At 40.8% G+C, this 18540-nt stretch overlaps 1 protein-coding gene across 2 annotated transcripts in view; it reads left to right on the top strand.

The window, feature by feature from the left end:
- Positions 1-11285: 11285 nt before the first annotated feature.
- CAPN7 (calpain 7) overlaps positions 11286-18540 on the top strand; it is a 39826-nt gene continuing 32571 nt past the window's right edge. For both annotated transcript variants that reach the window (XM_036266531.1, XM_036266532.1), the window contains exons 1-3: positions 11286-11387; positions 13952-14060; positions 18271-18428. In XM_036266531.1, the coding sequence (XP_036122424.1) occupies positions 11286-11387; positions 13952-14060; positions 18271-18428 (369 nt within the window). The remainder of the gene's footprint in view (positions 11388-13951; positions 14061-18270; positions 18429-18540) is intronic.

Raw genomic sequence — 18540 nt, forward strand, 5'->3', positions numbered from 1 at the left:
GAGGTTTGAGGGTTATTAATATGGACTGTATTGCTTCTTCCCACATATCTTTTGGTGGGCAGGTGCACATTCCCATAGCTGTCTGATGCTTCTTTTTTTTTTTTTTTTTTAATCCTCACCCGAGGATATTTTTTCCATTTTTTGTACAGATAGAGTGGGAGGGAGAGAGAGGAAGGGAGAGAGAGTGAGAAACATCGACGTGAAGGGACACATCGAGTGGCTGCCACCCGCACGACCAACCAGGGCCGGGGACAAACTGCAACCGAGGTACGTGCCCTTAGCAGGAACCGAACCCAGGTCTCTCCGGACCGCAGGCCGACGCTCTAACTGCTGAGCCAAACTGGCCAGGGCTGTCTGATGCTTCTTAACAACCTTCTTCCTCCCCACCCCCCAGACAAAGAAAACCAGACTCTCAGTCACTGCTGTCTCCTAGACAAATATCCCAGCTCATAAGCTCCAACCTTGTTGTCATATCATAAGGGAAGCAGTGCTGCTAGGACTAACCCAACCAGTATTCCCAAGAATGAACCACCAAGGTGCTCCCAGTGATGTCCGTCCTTAGAATCCACTAGAACCCAGTGCATGACTTGTAGTCAACACTCAATCAATGTGTGTTAAATGGACTGAATTTAACACACTAACAAATGATGTCCAAGGCAGCCTGACTGTGTCTGATAATTAAATGTTTCAGTGTTTGTAGGCTAACAGAAGATCTCTGTAATTTTGACCTTTTCCACCCGCTTAAGAATTATTTGCTCAAAGGAATACATTGTTAAAATACTCTCCTAAATCTTTCCCTTTACCTTTTTCTTCTTTAGATAAACAGGACAAGACAAAGAGAAAGTAAAAAATATCCCTCTCAGTAAACAGAACAGGAGAATCTGAAGAATACAAAGAACTTGAGCCTTCCTGGGATTCCCCTGATGCCAATATATAAACTTTTTTCTTTTTGTAAAGTGACCCTTACTACAAAGCGAACACAAAATCAATTCGCTGCAAGGTGAAATATGTCATCCTTTCCTGGAATGAAACCTCTGCAGTAGTTTTTTAGAAATTAGCTTACTGGGAGATTTTAGTGGTCAAAAGAAGGAAAGAGAGAGAAAAACGAAATATGTTGGTCTGCTTGTAAGCAATGAGTTTTGCTCCCCTGGGTAGATCTGGTTTTCCAGAGGTGGCTGCAGCAATATCTCCACTGCGCATGCTCTTCTACCATGTCGCTCCCCATCCAGGGGTGGCATCAATGTCCCTCCCTTCTTATAACCACCAGAACGTGGGGGAAGCAGCACTGTGGGATTCCCAAGGCTGAGTCATCACAAGCTGTGTGGCACCTTGCACTCTGGGCACCTGCACCTGGCGCCCTAGGCCACCATGTAGCACGTCTACCCTGAGCCGCCATGCTGAGAGGAATCACATGGACAAACCACTCTTGTAGGGGGCACTCTTGTAGGTGATCTTGGTCTTCCAGTGCCCCCAGCCCTGGCACCATACATGTGGGAAAGCAAGCTTCGGATGAGTGCAGCCCCCCGCTGTCATGCCCCCAGCCTTTGAGTCTCCTCCACTGAGGCCCCAGACATTGCGCAGCATGGACAAGCTGCTCCTGCTGTGCCCTTCCCGAATCCCTGCCCCACAGGACCCATGTGCATAACAGAACGGTGGTCTTCTATGCCACTAACTTGGGGGTGGGTTGTTACCTAGCAGAGTCAATAGAACAACAGCTTACACACACTTAAGGTACACTATATGTTAGCACTATTCCACATGCTTTATCATATTAACTTAATCTTCACTGTAATCTCATGAGGTAGGGACCATTGCTATCTCCATTACTATTTTACAGTGAAGACACTCTATCCAGTACTGGATGACCGAGGCGAAGCAGGGGAGTGAACTGGGGCATTTGTGTATTTATCTGAGAAGTGGGGAATTTAAATATCTTCCACAGACCACATTTCAACATTTCTATCCTTTGCAAAATTAGCTTTTTAGTGTTTTTATTGTAGGCATGCAATACACAAATATACCCTCATTGTACAATGTCTCCGACAACTCTGAGGCACCGTTCAGGATGCTGTTGGCCCCATCAGTCTCTTAACGAAAGCTGCTGCCCTGGAAGACATGTATCTGGGCCCCCGAGCTTGCCTGCACCAGCTATGTGTGCCCTGTCCTCCTGTCCCTCCTCTCCCTACAGTCCCAAGCCCAGCAGTAAGACCTCCTCCAGCCCAGCTCCCCAAAGCATTCAGCCCAGAGCTTGCATTCCATTTTATCGTGCCCTCCGCTGAGTCCCTAGTCTTGGAAGATCCATCACAAACTCACCGTGTGCTGAACAAGCCACTGGACTGGTTGGTGACCTGTTCTTATCTTTCAAATGGGTAGTGATACATTTGGATACCTATCCATCCACTTAACAGTTGAAACTCACATATGCCAGACCCTTAGCTGACAGATCGCCCAGGTTTGGTGAAGCTCAGAGAAGATATGAATGAGACTACTTAAAAAACAGGAAGTATCTCCACCCAAAGTGTGGTCACAAATGTTCACAGTAGCTTTACTTTTTAAAAAGTTTTAAATGTTTTTATTGATTTTTTTTTTTTTTAGGGAGAGAGAGTTAGAAACATATGAGAGAGAAGCATCAACACCAATCAGCTGCCTCCTACACACCCCCACTGGGGATTTGGCTCACAACCTGGGCATGTGCCCTGACCAGGAATCGAACCAGTGACTTCGTGCATAGGTTGACATTCAAGCATAGAGCCACACTGGTCGGGCTATTCTTTTTTTTCTTTGTAATAATTTTTTTTTAAGTTTTAGTTACCGTTGACATACAATATTATATTAGTTTCAGCAGTTTTATTCTTTTTTTTTTTATCCTCACCCGAGGACATTTTTCCATTTTTTGTTCAGATAGAGTGGGAGGGAGAGAGAGAGAAAGAAACATCGACGTCAAAGGGACACATAGAGTGGTTGCCACACACAGGACCCAACTAGGGCCGGGGACAAACTGCAACTGAGGTACATGCCCTTAGCAGGAACAGAACCCTGGTCTCTCTGGACCGCAGGCCAATACTCTAACCGCTGAGCCAAACAGGCCAGGGCAGCAGTTTTATTCTTAATAGCCAAAAACTGGAAACAATGTCCAAAAACAAGTGAATGGATAAACAAATAGTGCTATAGCCATACAATGGAATGCTACTCAGCAATAAAAATAGAATCCATTACCAGCCAAGAGGAACCTAAGCAGGACATGGCAACTAAATGTACTGTGATATTTTGGGTGGGATCCTGGAACAGAAAAGCAACATAAGATTAAAAAGGAAGGAAATCTGAATAAAATATTGGCTTTAATTATTAACAACGTATCAACATTGATTCATTTATTGTGGCAAATGTACCATACTGCAAAATATTAGTAAAAAGGGACACTACAAAAAAAAAAAAATCCATTACCAATACACACGATAACAAGGGTAAATTTTGAACACATTATTCTGAGCAAAAGAAATCACGCACAAAAGAACACAAACTGTGATTTCATAGTTCCACAGCTCTAGAAAAGACAAAACTAACACATAATGACAGAAAGCAGTCAGTGCTAGCCTGGAGATAGGTTGGAAAGGGGCATGGGGAACTTTCGGGAGTGATGGTGTTTATACGGGGTATATACATTTGTCAAAACACCATGAACTGTACACTTAAAATGTGTGTTTGTGTGTTCATTATACCTAAATACAGCTCTTTTTTTTCATTTATAAAAAAATACAGTGTAAATATTACTTCTTCTTATTCATAGTATTATGATTCTTATTACTTGTTTTAAAGTTGCTGGCCCAGCGATCATTTATTATTGCATTCAACAAATTTTTTAAATTCCATGAGCCGTGCACTGGGGGTTAAAACAAAATGAACAACTGGTGCAGCCACTGTGGAAAACACTATGGCGTTACCTCAAAAAGTTAAAAATTGAACTGCCATTTGACCCAGTGATCCCACTTCTAGGAATATACCCTAAGAAACCTGAAACACCAATCAGAAAGAATGTATGTACCCCTATGTTCATAGCAGCACTATTCACAATAGCTAAGGTCTGGAAACAACCCAAGTATCCATCAGTAGATCAGTGGATTAAAAAGCTGTGGTATATGTACACAATGGAATACTATGCAGCTATAAGAAAGAAAGATCCTTTGAGATGGCATGGAAGGACCTGGAGAGTATTATGCTAAGTGGAACAAGCCAAGCAGAGAAAAACAAATATCACATGATCTCACTTATTTGTATAATATAATGAACTAAACAAACTGCTGAACAAAATTAACCCAGAGATATGGAGGTGGGGTACAGGTTGACAAGCCTCAGAGGAGGGGGGTGTTTGTGGGGGAAGAGATAAACCACAGAACTTACATGCATATATGCATGACCAATGAACATAGACAACAAAGCTGGGGATGGAGCAGGGGGGAAGAAGAGGAGGGTGTCAATGGGGGAAAAATTAGAAACATCTGTAACAAAAACAAATTAATAAATAAAAAAAATTTTTTTAAATGAACAAAAGAGTTCACCTTGGAGAAAGAGAAAGACTTGCACCCATAGTCCAAACACCATTTGATAATTGCTAAGAGAGGGGAAAGTCAGGGGCTCGGAGGGCCAGAGGAACAGCATCTAAGTCATCCTGGGGAATCTCAAACCCAAAAGCAGTATAAGAGCAAAGAAGAGAGGAAGAGAGGGTTGCTTCAGGCTCAACCAGAAGCAGGAGCACTGAGCCCATTGTATTGGGAGGATTGTGATTCACTGGGTCTGGCTGTAGGAAAGTGATGGGAATAAGACTTTAGAAGGGTGCTTCTCACACTAGCTGAATCAGGATCACCTGGGCTTGTTCATAGCACAACTGCTAGGCTCCACCCCCAGGGTTTCTGATTCAGTAGGTGGCACTCTGACATTTGCATTCTAACAGGTCCCGGGTGATACTGATGCTGCTGGTGCAGAGACCACACTTTGAGAACCACTCTTCTAGATGAAAAAGGAGGACTGGGAAGCCCAAGGCCTGCCTATTCCCAGCCAAGACTCTTGACCATGGCTCCATGGCCTTGAAATTCCAGTGCTCAGGGAGAGAGCACATCATGCTAAAGATGCCAAGACAGGGTGAGTGAGTTCTTTCCCTGCAGTCCCATCTTTGCTGTGTGGGTCCATGCTCTGGAACCAACCTGTCTTTCTTCCTTCCTAATTGTTTCTTCTATGGCCCTTCAGGATACTTAGCTTGTGATCCTGCGGTGCGTCTGAACACTGCTTTTCCAGGTTACTCTCTACCATCTCACACGTCTTGTAAGGACATAAGCTTCTATGATCATCTGCGTGCAGGTGGGTGATCCTGAGGTGCACCCACACCCCCTCCAGACTCCATCCCTGATGCCTCAGTCCCTGACTTCTTACAGAAACCCCAACCTTCAATGACCTCCTTTCCTCCCCATGTAATGGGGAAACGGAATAATTTCCCTCCCCACAAATACCACCCTGTGACTTCCCTCATGGGAAGAGCAAAAATAAATGTTGGTTCTTGGTTTCTTGGTTGTATTGGCTCACTTACTCTGGTAAGAGACAAATTTTTCATGTCATTGACAGATTGGGGACATTGGCATTAGAATCTGAGAACAGACTATTCTAGTGAAAGAGAACACAAGATAAGCTTTATTTTTGGACAAATGTAATAACTTTAGACCATTTGAAACATTATGTTCAATTGTATAAAATTGCTGTTTTTCAAGGTGACAACAGTCATTTCATGTAGTTACATATTATATACATCTTAATTGTTTATAGTAAATATATATATTTGATTACATATCCTAATTTCATATATATACTAATTGTATATATCTTTTAATAAATATTAATTACATATGTACACCTTAATTATATATTTAATTATAAATGTATTTTAACTATATATGCATATATAATCTAATATATATTATAATTCCATTTATTCATATTATATATAGTCTAACTACATATGTTAATTATATATATCCTAATTATTATCTTCTAGTTTTAAACATTTTATTATATATGTACATATGTGTGTGGAAAAAGATTCTATACACATTAGGATATGTGTAAAATTACAATATATTATTAGAAGTTACGCTGACAGATTCATGGCCCACTGAACTCAAAGTCATACCTATCAATAAAATCAGAATTTTCAAAAATAATTTTCTATTTTTAATTATGGTTGACATACAATATTATAATTCATTTTAGGTGTACAACATAGTGATTAGACATTTATATAATATACAAAATGATCACCCTGATAAGTCTAGTACCCATCCGACACCACGCATAGTTATTAGAAGATTACTGACTGTGTTCCCTATGCTGTACTTTACATCTCCATGTGAAAAAAATTAGATGTTAATGTTCATCTTTGCGGTGCTAATATAGGTGGATTTCTGAGCGCACACCACCACCTTGTGTCTTCTCGGAGAAATGCCAGGGAGTATTCTAGCATGTTGCGTTAGAAGGAACTTGAGGAACTCATTGATCCGTTTAGTAAACATTTATTTCACACCTGCTGTAACATCTGCACTGGGAGAGACTCAGAGTACAACGATTTCCAGTCTGAATCCTCTCTGGAACTCCTCGGGGCACATGAGCTCTGTCCCCCCGGCAGAGTGTCAGTGTGAGAATCAAGCTGGGTGGAGAGAGTGAATTGGAGAGCTCATGTCGCACATAATCAGGCAGCCACTGCTCAGTTCTACACAGTTGCTCCAAGAAAGGCATATGAATCTAGTATTTTTTCCCAAGAGAAGCCAGAAGCTCAAATGTTGGTGTGAAAATCTCTGATTTTTCAATCACAAGTAATTCTAATTATTTCTAAATATCATGAGCCCATTTCACACATCTGCAGGCTCTTCTCAGAACCTCCTTCCAGAAAGAACTCCCTGCCCAGATGAGAAGAATGTGGTTGGCTGACAGTCATGCCGGCTTCAGCTTTCAACGTAAGGCATGCTCTTCTTAGAACAGCCCCCAACCAATAACTGAGCAAAGCAGCCATACAAAGTCCTGGGCATCTGTGGCAAAAGAGGGCACCTGTAACGAACAATATTTGCTCTGGAGTTCCCCATTAGACTGGAAGAGACTATGTCAGGTCTGCATGGCAGGCTGACAGTTCCTCTTCCCAATCTTTTTTCCTCCCATTTTCTTTCACAAATATTTCTAATAAGACTCATTTTTATCCATTTCAGCCTCTGGATTCCCTTGAGAACCAATATGTGACATATGACTAGAATACCACTAAGGTGTTGCATTAAAAGCATATGTTACAGCCTGAAATAGCCTGATGGAATGTCTTAAATAATGCTGGCAAAGGAAATAGAATGTTAGCCAAATGCATCATTCTGAATTTTCTAGTAAACACATAGAAAAGGAAAACAAAACAGGTGAAACTTATTTTTAAATATATTTTACTTAAAACAATAAATTTAAAATAGTATCATTTCAACATGTAATCAATATAAAAATAATTACATTTTTTACATCCTCTTTTGTACTAAGTCTTTGGGATCTGGTATAAATTTTATACTTACAGGACATCTCAATTTGTACTAACCACATTTTAAGTGCTTTCCAAAGAGGAGAGGGAGGTCTGTGAAAAAAAACATAGAAATTGAGGAGGGTTGTAGACAAAGAAAAAGGATGGGAATTGCATTTGCATTAAAAGCATGGATTAGTACAGTTGTCTCCTTTTGAGGTACTGATGAGGCCATAACACCCTCCTTTTCATCACCATCATGTACCAAACTTAGTTTGTGTCCTCAAATTCCTGAAGATATGAGCACTTGACACATTGTTGTCCTCTCCATTTCTACCTCTGTTACGAGGCAGAATGTAACCTCTGTTACATATGACATATGTAATAATATGTAGATGACATTATTACATGTATGGATAACCCATCCCCAATCTGTCAAAGACATGAAAAATTGATCTCTTACCAGAGTAAGTGAGCCAATGTAACCAAAAAAACAAGGACCAACAGTTATTCTTTCTCTTCCCACGTGGGAAGTCACAGGATGGTGTTCGAGGGGAGGAAAAGTATTCCATTTTCCTCTTATATGGGAAAGAAAGGAGATCACTCAAAATTGGTGGTTTCTGTAAGAAGTCAGGGACTAAGACATCAGGGATGGAGTCTGGAGGGGGTGTGGGTGCACCTCAGGATCATCCACCTGCACGCAGATAACTCATAAAAAGTCTATGACCTTACAAGACATGAAAGATGGTGGAGCCTAGCCTGGAAAAACAGTGGTCAGACACACCACAGGATCAAAAGCTAAGTATCCTGAAGGGCCATAGAAGAAACAATTAAGAAGGTAGAAAAGGCCCTGGCCGGTTTGGCTCAGCGGTTGGAGCGTCGGCCTGCGGTAGAGAGAGACCCGGTTCGGTTCCCGCTAAGGGCACGTACCTCGGTTGCAGTTTGTCCCCGGCCCTGGTTGGTCGTGTGGGTGGCAGCCACTCGATGTGTCCCTTCACATCGATGTTTCTCACTCTCTCTCCCTCCCGCTCTATCTGAACAAAAAATGGAAAAATGTCCTCGGGTGAGGATAAAAAAAAAAAAAAAAAAAAAAAGAAGGTAGAAAAGAAAGAAGGAAGAGAGGAAGTAAAAGTAGGTTCCAGAACATGGATCCACACAGTAGAGATGGGACTGCAGGGAAGGAACTCACTCAATCTGCCTTGGCATCCTTAGCATCAGGTGCTCTCTCCCCAAGCACTGAAATTTCAAGACCATGTAGCCATCTGTCAAGAGTCTTGGCTGGGAACAGGCCTTAAGTTTCCAAGGCCTCCTTTTCTTATCTAGAGGAGTGGTTCTCAAAGTGTGATCTCTGCATTAATAATAAAACCAAATAGAAATTGCCAAATAGTCCTTAGTAGTAAACTAGATCAATAAACAGTAGTATATTCATAATATAGAATACTATATAGCAATGAAACCAAGTACTGCTACATGCAGTATCCCAGATAAATCTCAGAAATAAGTTAAATGAAAAGATTATGTACAGCATGATTCAATGTATGTGAAGTTCAAAAACAGGTAAAAAGAACTTTGTTTTTAGACATCTGAATGGTGATATTTGGGGATGAAAGTGGAAACAGTGAATGAAATGGGCCTGGGGCAGGAGGCTCTGGAGTGAGGATAATGTTCTAGTTTTTTAATCTGGAAAGTGTTTGCATGTGTTTTTGTTTTTACTTTGTGATAATTCAATTATCTTTAGTATTTTCTTCTTTATGTATATTTTACTGTATAAAGCTATTAAAATTAAGTCAAATGAAAAAAGAAATTTCAGTTCGAAATGCTAGGAAAGGCTTCCTTCATGATGAACTAGGAATTCTGCAAGCTGTAGAGAAGGAGCATTAGATAAAGAAGTCCAGTGTTGAGTGAGTAAAACTGCATTTATCTGCTATAGTTTGGAGATCAATTTGCTCAAGATGGTGACTACAAACACTTTGAGAATGTGGTCTGAACACATTCTAAACGACCTTCTACTCTGTGCTAAGAAATTTATATTTCATGCTTCAGAATCAAGATGGGGACAGAGTATTGAATATACTCAGTAGGGGGTTCACTCCTTCACTATTTAAAAATGCTTATTAAGTATCTGCTCTGTACCAAGGATTGTACTTAATACTGGGATAAAACTAGTAAGGACAGAAAACATCCCTGCTTCAGTTATAAAACTGTAGGATGAGAACCATTTTTGTGCAACTGTACAACAGGCCGATGGAATAGTTATCATCATTAACATATCTAAATATGAAGAGAGAGTGAAAAGATTAAGAAATTGGTTCCATTTGAACACATACTAACTGACTAAAACTTTATTGAAGTATAACTAAGAAAGAAATGAAAAGCACACATTTAAAATGTACAGTATGATGGGTTTTGACAAATGTATACCTTTTGGCACCACCACCATTAAAACATTTCCATCATTCCGAATGTTCCCTTCCCAGTCATTGATCTGATTTCTAGCACTATTGATTTCCTTTGTTTCTTACCAACAGACGCATGCTGTATGTACTCTGCATCTTGCTTCTTTGACTCAGCATGAATTTGGGGTTTCATCCATATTGTGGTGCCTATCACTAGTTCATTTTTATTATTGCTGAATTCAGACTTTTTTTTTTTTTTAATCCCCACCAGAGGACATTTTTCCATTTTTTGTTCAGATAGAGTGGGAGGGAGAGAGAGGAAGAGAAAGAGAGAGAGAAACATTGAGGTGAAAGATACATCCAGCGGCTGCCACCCGCAGGACCAACGAGGGCCGGGGACAAACTGCAACCGAAGTACGTGCCCTTAGCTGGAACCGAACCCAGGTCCTTCCGGACCGCAGGCCGACGCTCTAACCGCTGAGCCAAACTGGCCAGGGCTGAATTCTGACTTTTAAGGAAGAGAAGACATTAATCAAATAACCACCTAATTATTTTATTACAACAGCATTAAGTTAATCTAAGGATAGGTGCAAGTGAAAATATAGTTTGTTGACAATTCAATCAATACTTACGGTATACACTAGAGGAGCTGTCTATTGGGTCATGATTCAGTTTGTAGAAAATAAACGTTAAGGGGTACCTTAAAAGAATCCTATATATCCTATTAATGTCCTTATTTTACGTCCCTAATTTTTAAAGTATCAGTCCAGATGATGTTGGGAAGTGCTTTTTGTTGGCTCTTTGAGCCTTCCCTTTAGCTGGTAGGGGGGGGGAAGAAAGGGGTTTGCAAGGCGCATGCGCCCCTCTCCCAGCGTGTTGCCAGCAGCAACCTCTGCCGGCCCGACAACCTCCACGCAGACGTCCGGGACTTGGACGTGGCACAGCTTTCCCCCACCCAATCCTGTGCGCCTGGGCGGTCAAATGCGCACATGCTTCCAGCAGGCCTGGCCCCGCCCACCGCTAGCGTACTCCCGCGAGGAGTCCCGCCTCCGCCACCCTAAACAAGCAGAGGAAACTCCGGAGGGTGAGGCTGCGCTTGCTCAGTGCGGCTGGTGGGCGGGGCGGGAGATGCGGAGGCTGCGAAGTGGGGCGGCCCCACCGACTGGGCGCCGGAGCTACGCCGTGGGGGCGCGGCGTCCCGAGCCGGAAAGGCCCGCTTTCCTTCGGCTGCGGAAAGGAAACTTCGCAGGTCTTTCCACAGTGCTCCGAAGTCTGTGCCCCCGCTCCCCGGTGCGCCGCGGCGGGCGAAGCGCCTCTGCGTCAGGGCCTGGCTCCCTCGCCCGGTGCGGGCCCTCGGCGCCATGGACTCGTCGGCGCTGGAGCGGGACGCCGTGCAGTTCGCCCGGCTGGCGGTGCAGCGCGACCACGAAGGTCGCTATTCTGAAGCGGTGTTTTACTACAAGGTGAGCCGGGGACCGCGGATTCCGTGGGAGAGGCCGAGGGGCGGGGTCCAGGTGCCGAGGCGACCGGGCCCACCAGACTTTGCGTTTATCCTCTTCCTGCTTTCCTTTTCAGGGGAGCGGCGACCGGGCTGTAGAGGCCAGGCACCCCGCGCCCACCCGGGCTGCTGACACTGGGGGGAGGTTTGGTCGTAGCTTTGGAGTGACCACTTCTCTGCTTGCAGCCTTGACTGGCCGTGCCCACCGTTGAGCTGCTTGTGGCGGCGCTAGTTAAGTGTGGGTCGTTTAGCAGCTAGCTGATGCTGGCCCTTGGTTCTGATTTATGGCTACTGGACAGTGGTCTCCAGCATACACTGACATAACGCCTGGTCGTTGAAGAAAACAAGTAAATTCAAAAAGAAGGAAACGTCTCATCCTAGCATTTGATGGTCCATCTTTGGGCTTGTGTTTCGACGAATGTGTGAGCGCACCTTTAAAAAAAAAAAAAACTTGGATCCTGCTGTTTTATACTATTCGTAACCTGTTCTTTTCATCTGAATTTTTTCAGATCATTCCATTTACTTCAGTGATATCTTAATAGATGCGTAGCATTTCATTATGTGGATGTAAGTTATTTACAAACTATTGGGTAGTTAGGTTCATTCTGGTTTTCTAACATCCTAAGTAGTGGTTCGATTAATATCCTTATAACTAATGCTTTACACATGTCTTTGATATTTCTTTTGTATAAATTACTCGGGGCAGAATTATTAAATCAGAGTATGAGCTTCCACAGTCCACCCTTTGCTGTCCAATCCTGAGGATTTGCAAACACTCCTCCAGCTCTAGCCAAGCCCTCTTCCTCTTTGTGGAGGTAGCTATATCTTTAGTATATTGTCACCTTTTCTTTTAGAAAGGATGTCAGACTTGGATGATACAAGTAGTAGTCATTTTTTTCCATGAATAGGTGGTGCTATCAATAATGTGTGGTTTGCTTTTCTCAAATTAATATTTTACCTTCATTTTATAATCCATATTTAGAGACTTTTGTTTCAGAATCATTTCTTTTGGACTTTTTTTTTTTTTTGAACAATTTCACAAAGATGTTATTTCTTTAAAAGTAAAATTCTGTGTCTTAGTTTTGTGAAATAACTGATAAATATTCATAGGTTAAAATAGTGCCCTGTAATACAGCTTTTTCTGAAGCAAAAGAAAATACTATGCTGTGCCTCTTGTTTTGCTGTGGGATTATATGCATGTCATTAGGAAGAATTTTTTTATCCTTGAGAAAGTCTGAAGTGGTTGTGCTTCAAGGAACTAATTACATAAACTTTAAGAACTATTTAGTCTTACTATCTTAATACTGTTTTATAAGGGATTCCTTAATTGTTAATCACTTTCAAATAGAAATGAAATGAGGAAAATAAAATTGATACCAGCAATTTTTAAAATTTGCTTTGTTTTTTTTAAGCAAGATAATTTGAAAATCAATATTTACATGCAAGATAATTAAAGGGGTAGAATATGTATTTATACTCATATATATATTACATCAGTTTATTGAAGAGAAGTATAGCTATACTGTATTTAAATAATGATGGTGCATAAGATACAGTATTTAATATTTATATGTAAAGTTATCCTTTTCTCCCCTGAAATAGCTGAGTTACAGAATCTGAGGAAATCATAGCTTTTGTACCCCCAGAGCCTTTAGACTGAATTTCCATTTGGATCAAAACTGTATTCTTGTTATTAATTTTGTTAGGTTCAATAAAGCAACTCCTGTTCCTAGTAACTGGATCCAAAAAGTGATATTCTGGGCATGGCTTCTTTGGATCCAGATAGCCATGTAGTTTCATGTAGTGTACATGCTTAGGTTACTGCAGAGAAGATGTTGCTATTTGAAGAAATCTCTGATCCTTCTCTGTGGTAGCATTAGGTAACCTTCCTGAAGTGGTGATGAGGAGAATTGTGGCTCTTCCTCACTAGCCACAGCATAACTGGCTCTGGAAGTTACGGAGTGAATAACTGAAAGATGGATCCAGGTTTTCTTAATTAAAATAAGTTGATTTCAGACAACTGAAATATGCTTTAAAATTCGAGATGCTATTTGACAATATGTTCTGTGGAGAAAGTGATTTTCTTTCCACTATGAGGTATTGAACCTTCATAATTTCTTGTAATCTTTTTTCGACATTTAGTTTTATTTTATTGGTGATTATTATCTGTTCTAATGCTTTTAAGGCTCAGTTCACCATTTTAAGGTATATAATTTTAAGCCTGACCTATTGCATAAAGAAAAAGGAAAACTGAAAACATATAAACCACAGCTGTTTCAAGAAAATGTTTCTAATCAATCCCTCCTATTTGAGTTTATAAGTTTTCAACAGTGTGAGAAAATTTGGAGCATTGAGAACTGAAGAAAAGGTATGGGAGGATTATGTAACTCGTTTACTTTATAAATAAAATTACTGATATCTTAAGGGCATTCTTGTTTTGTCATTCATTGAAATCAATAGTGAGTTAGAAAATGGTAAAGAAAATTCAAATTGTAATTCATGTATTAGATTCTTTTGAATTCTTTTTAGGAAGCTGCACAAGCCTTAATTTATGCTGAGATGGCAGGATCAAGCCTAGAACGCATTCAAGAAAAAATAAATGAGTATCTGGAAAGAGTTCAGGCTTTATATTCAGCAGGTTAGTAAAAGACTACTAAACTTGTCATTGCATTTTTTTTCTTCTCTTCCATCACATCTTACTTTTCCTCTATGTTTCTCTTTCCTTTTTATCTTTGGATCTTGATCCTCGGTCTCTTGCTGCTCATTCCTCTTTTGGTAATCATATCTTTAAAAATCGTAACATGTAGCAACAGATAATGTTCTCACTTTACAGGTGAGGAAGCTAAGGCTCCAAGAGGTTATATGATTTGTCTAAGATCACCAGGTAGTACACAGCAGTACCCAGGAGTGGTGGGAATTACACACAACATATTGTTTCCAGTTTTATTGAGAGATAATTAACATGTCACTGTGTAAGTTTAAGGAATACAGCATGTGGTTTGATTTACATGTATAGGCATGCCTTGGAGATATTGCAGGTTCAGTTCCAGACCACTGCAATAAAGTGAGTCTTTCAATAAAGCAAGTTAGAAAATATTCTTGTTGTGATGTCTTACCTTCAATTAGTAAAAACTGCAACATCTATGATGCACAATAAAACGAGGTGCAATAAAACAAAAAAAGTCATAATATGTAACTAAGTGATAGATCTGTGAAGAAGAACCTTAGAGATATTGTGGTCCATTCTCCTAATTTCCCAGAGGTATAGAAATGGTGAATTATTTACATTCTGACTGTATTATTGGCAAAGTCAGGATTAGGACCTTGTTAAAATCTGCTTTTTAAATATCTGTCACATGCCCTCTCCTGATATTAGGATTAAATGACTACTCCTCTTCAGTGTTTAAAGACTTCAGCTAGTAGGTTCACTGTCTCTTCTATATCAGTTCATCAATCTCAAGACCTTAGCTAAACTAAACTCTTTTTTTAAACCATATCTTGGAAAAGCAACATGTAAGCAGAGACCTGAAACACCCTGTATTTATGTTCTTAAACAGTGTGGCAAATACTGTAAAGCAAGTACACACAGGTTTAATGATCGCAGTTTTGTTCATTAGAGGTCAGTGGTTTATGTCAATCTGCTGTTCACATGGGCAGAAAAGAAAGTGATCACCTATTGACATTTTTAAAAATGTATCGTTATTGTTGAAAGTATTACATCCCCTTTTTCCACCTCCTTCCCCCCCACCCACCCCCCAACACTATTTTGTTTCAGAAATGCATTTATCTCACTAAGGACTCTTCTTGACTCTTTTTCCTTGGCCATGAAAGAAAGCCACAGCAACTTAGAGCAGCAGTTTTCAACCTTTTTGATCTCATGGCACATATAAACTAATTAATAAAATTCAGCAGCACACCAAAAAATATTTTTTCAATGTAACAAAAAATAGGTATGATTTTGTTTTATTCACACTACTTGTGCATTATCTAATAGATTTCATGCCACATTACACCACTCATTCTAAATAGATAGGAGCAGTTATAACACAGGATAAAGTAGAGTTGGTGATTGGATTTCTTGTTATGACAGTCCCCTTAAGGGCTAGGTGGTTAGTTTAAGACAGGTCCTAGAAATTGTTTATATTCAAATGTAGACTGTCTGTGCATCAGGGCCCTACTTGATAAAAAGTTACATTGATTCATGTATTCAAAATACCAATGAATTCAAGGGAACTTTATTTTCCTTACTAAGTAAATGAAGTTTTTAAGTTTATAAATATGATACTGTGGCATAGAATGAGACAGCCCTTATCTCTCGAAAGAATAAAGACTTGCCAGTGAAACAGAAGTAAAGTTCAGTGGATTTTTAGCCCTGGCTGGTTTGGCTCAGCAGTTAGAACATTGGTCTGCAAACCAAAGAATCACAGGTTCAATTCCCGGTCAAGGGCATGTACCTGGGTTGCAGGTTAGATCCCCCCACCCCTCCAGGGCCGTGCAGGAGCAACCAGTCATTGTGTCTCTCTCACATCCATGTTTCTCTTCCTCCCTCCCTTCCACTCTAAATCAATGGGAGGGAAAAAAAGAATTTTTAAAGTGTAACATACCTTAATTGTTTTGCCAGCTTTTGGTCACATTTTATTCAACAAATGAAATGTAATCTGTAAATAATTAAATAGTTTCCTTAATTATTATTTTAAACATAAGAGACATTTATCAAATAAAAATCTTGTTCATAAGCCCAATCTTTAAAACATGTAAAATCTGCTGAAATATTGCCCTTTTGAGAAATGTTGCCTTTTGGGTGGGAAAAGGTAACACAGTTTGAAATTCACTAGTATAGAATAAAGAACTCAAGACTTGGAATTAAAAAATCTAAGTTGAGGCAGCTTGAACCTGAGTCTTGGTCTCTCTCCTTCCTCCCTGAACAACATGAACTTCAGCCCCCACTCTCTAGCTCTCCACCTACTAAGCTCTGTGCAGTCGCCCAGCCACTGTGCCTAGCCAGCCAGCAGTGTGGCCAGCATTTTATACAGGCACTGGGGGTTTGGGCTCTCAGATCTCTGTGTACCCCAGTCTACCAGCATATGAGGCTGCTGGTGATCTGGGGGCCTGGAAGGCATAGGGGGCTTCCAGAGCAGGAAAGAAACTGTACAATCCCTAAATGACCACCTGCCTCCTACTTGGAGAGGTTGAGGAGCATGGAGGCTGATAAAGACTGGAGAGCAAAATCCAGGAATGCATGGAGAAGAAAGGACCCCAAGTCAGGGACTTGGGGGCATTATTTCAAGAACCTGAGGACTCAGACACTTGCAAGTTCTGTGGACAGTGCCCATATTGTTCTGCAGATTTATAATGCCCATCCTGCTGATGATGACTTCAGTTAAGTGTGAGACAGAGCTGGCCATGCACCAATCTTTGGAAAGTGACATCAGTGAGCTTCAAAAGATCACTAACGACACCAATATCACTTGGCTGCAGCTGGAGACAGGGATCGAGGCTCTCAAGGAAGAGTTGCCCTTCATGAAGAAGAACCATAAGGAAGGGAAGAAGTAAATGGTCTACAAAATCAGACTGCCACCTCTGGGTTGTCTGTGGAGTTGGATGCCTCCAAATCTTAGGACCTTAGCAAGATCATGGCTGGCGGGCATCTGGGCTCAGTATGACAAGCTGGCTCAGAAGAACGAAGAGGGGCTAGACAAGTACTGGTCCCAGCAGATTAAGGAGAGCACCTCGCAGACCAATGCTGAAATAACGTTCACAGAGCTGAGACGTATGGTTAGTTCTTGTATGTTGACCTGGACTCAATGAGAAATCTGAAGGCCAGTTTGAACAGCTTGAAGGAGGTAGAGATGCCGTATGCCATGCAGGTGGCATAGCTCAATAGCTGCTGCACATGGAGTCAGAGCTGGCCAAAACTCCAGCAGAGGGGCAACGCCAGTCCCAAGAATACAAGGCCTGCTGATCATAGAGGCTGAGAGTGCCACCTGCTGGAAAAAGGGGAGGACTTCAGTCTTGGGGATGCCCTGGACAACAGCAACTCTATACAATCCATCCAGGTGACCACCACCCTCAGGATTGTGGGTGGCAAAGTGGTGTCTGAAGTCAGTGACACCAAAGTTCTGAGGCATTAAGGCAGCAGAAGTTGGCAGCACGAGGCCAATGAAAAGTTCGGAGATCATTGAACATTAAAAAATAAATAAAGGAATGAATGATCTAAGTTAAGTCCTTGCCCTTCGTTTGTAGCTATGAAATCTTTGGTTATCTGTCATTCTCACTGGGAGGAATTTTGCCCCTCAGGAGACTTTTTGCAATGTCTGGAAAGACATTTGGTTTTTACCCTGTGGGGAGGTGGGGAATATGCTTCTGTCATCTAGTTTGGGTAGAAGCCAAGGATATTGTGAAAAATTCTACAATGCACAGGACAATCCACAACAAAGAATTATCCATCGAAAATGTCACGAGTGCCAAGGCTAAGAAACCTTGCACTAGATATTTAACATTTTTGAGCTTTGCTATCTTCATGTTATAAATGGGATTAGTACCTACTTCAGAGAGGTATTACTGAGGGTTAAAGTTTTTAAAAGATCACCATATACCTATAAAGACAAAATGTAAAGCTTTTTAAGAAAGATAGCTTTATTGGGATAGAATTCACATACCATAAGATTTACCATTTTATTGTATACAATGCAGTGGTTTTTAGCACAATTCTACCTTGCTAAACTTTTCTTTAAAGGAAGGATTTTAGAGTTTTGGTAAAGAATTCTGAAGTGTATTAAAATGGTGTGTTGTTTTCTGTATAGATATATAGGTAATATTTCTTCTGTGTGGCTTTTCTCCTATCTTAGTTCAGTCAAAAAGTGCTGATCCTTTGAAATCAAAACAACAGTTGGACTTGGAGCGTGCCCATTTCCTTGTTACGCAAGCTTTTGATGAAGATGAAAAAGGGAATGTTGAAGATGCTATAGAATTGTATACAGAAGCCGTAGATCTCTGTCTGAAAACTGTATGTATAGCTACAAGTTAAATTTGGTGGAATTATGCTGTGGAATTTTTCCTTTTACTAGTGAATTTTACTTAACAATTCCTTAGAGAAAAAAATAATTGTGTCATGAATG

The sequence above is a fragment of the Molossus molossus genome, unplaced genomic scaffold (assembly GCF_014108415.1).
Source record: "Molossus molossus isolate mMolMol1 unplaced genomic scaffold, mMolMol1.p scaffold_m16_p_18, whole genome shotgun sequence".
In the NCBI taxonomy this organism is placed as follows: domain Eukaryota; kingdom Metazoa; phylum Chordata; class Mammalia; order Chiroptera; family Molossidae; genus Molossus; species Molossus molossus.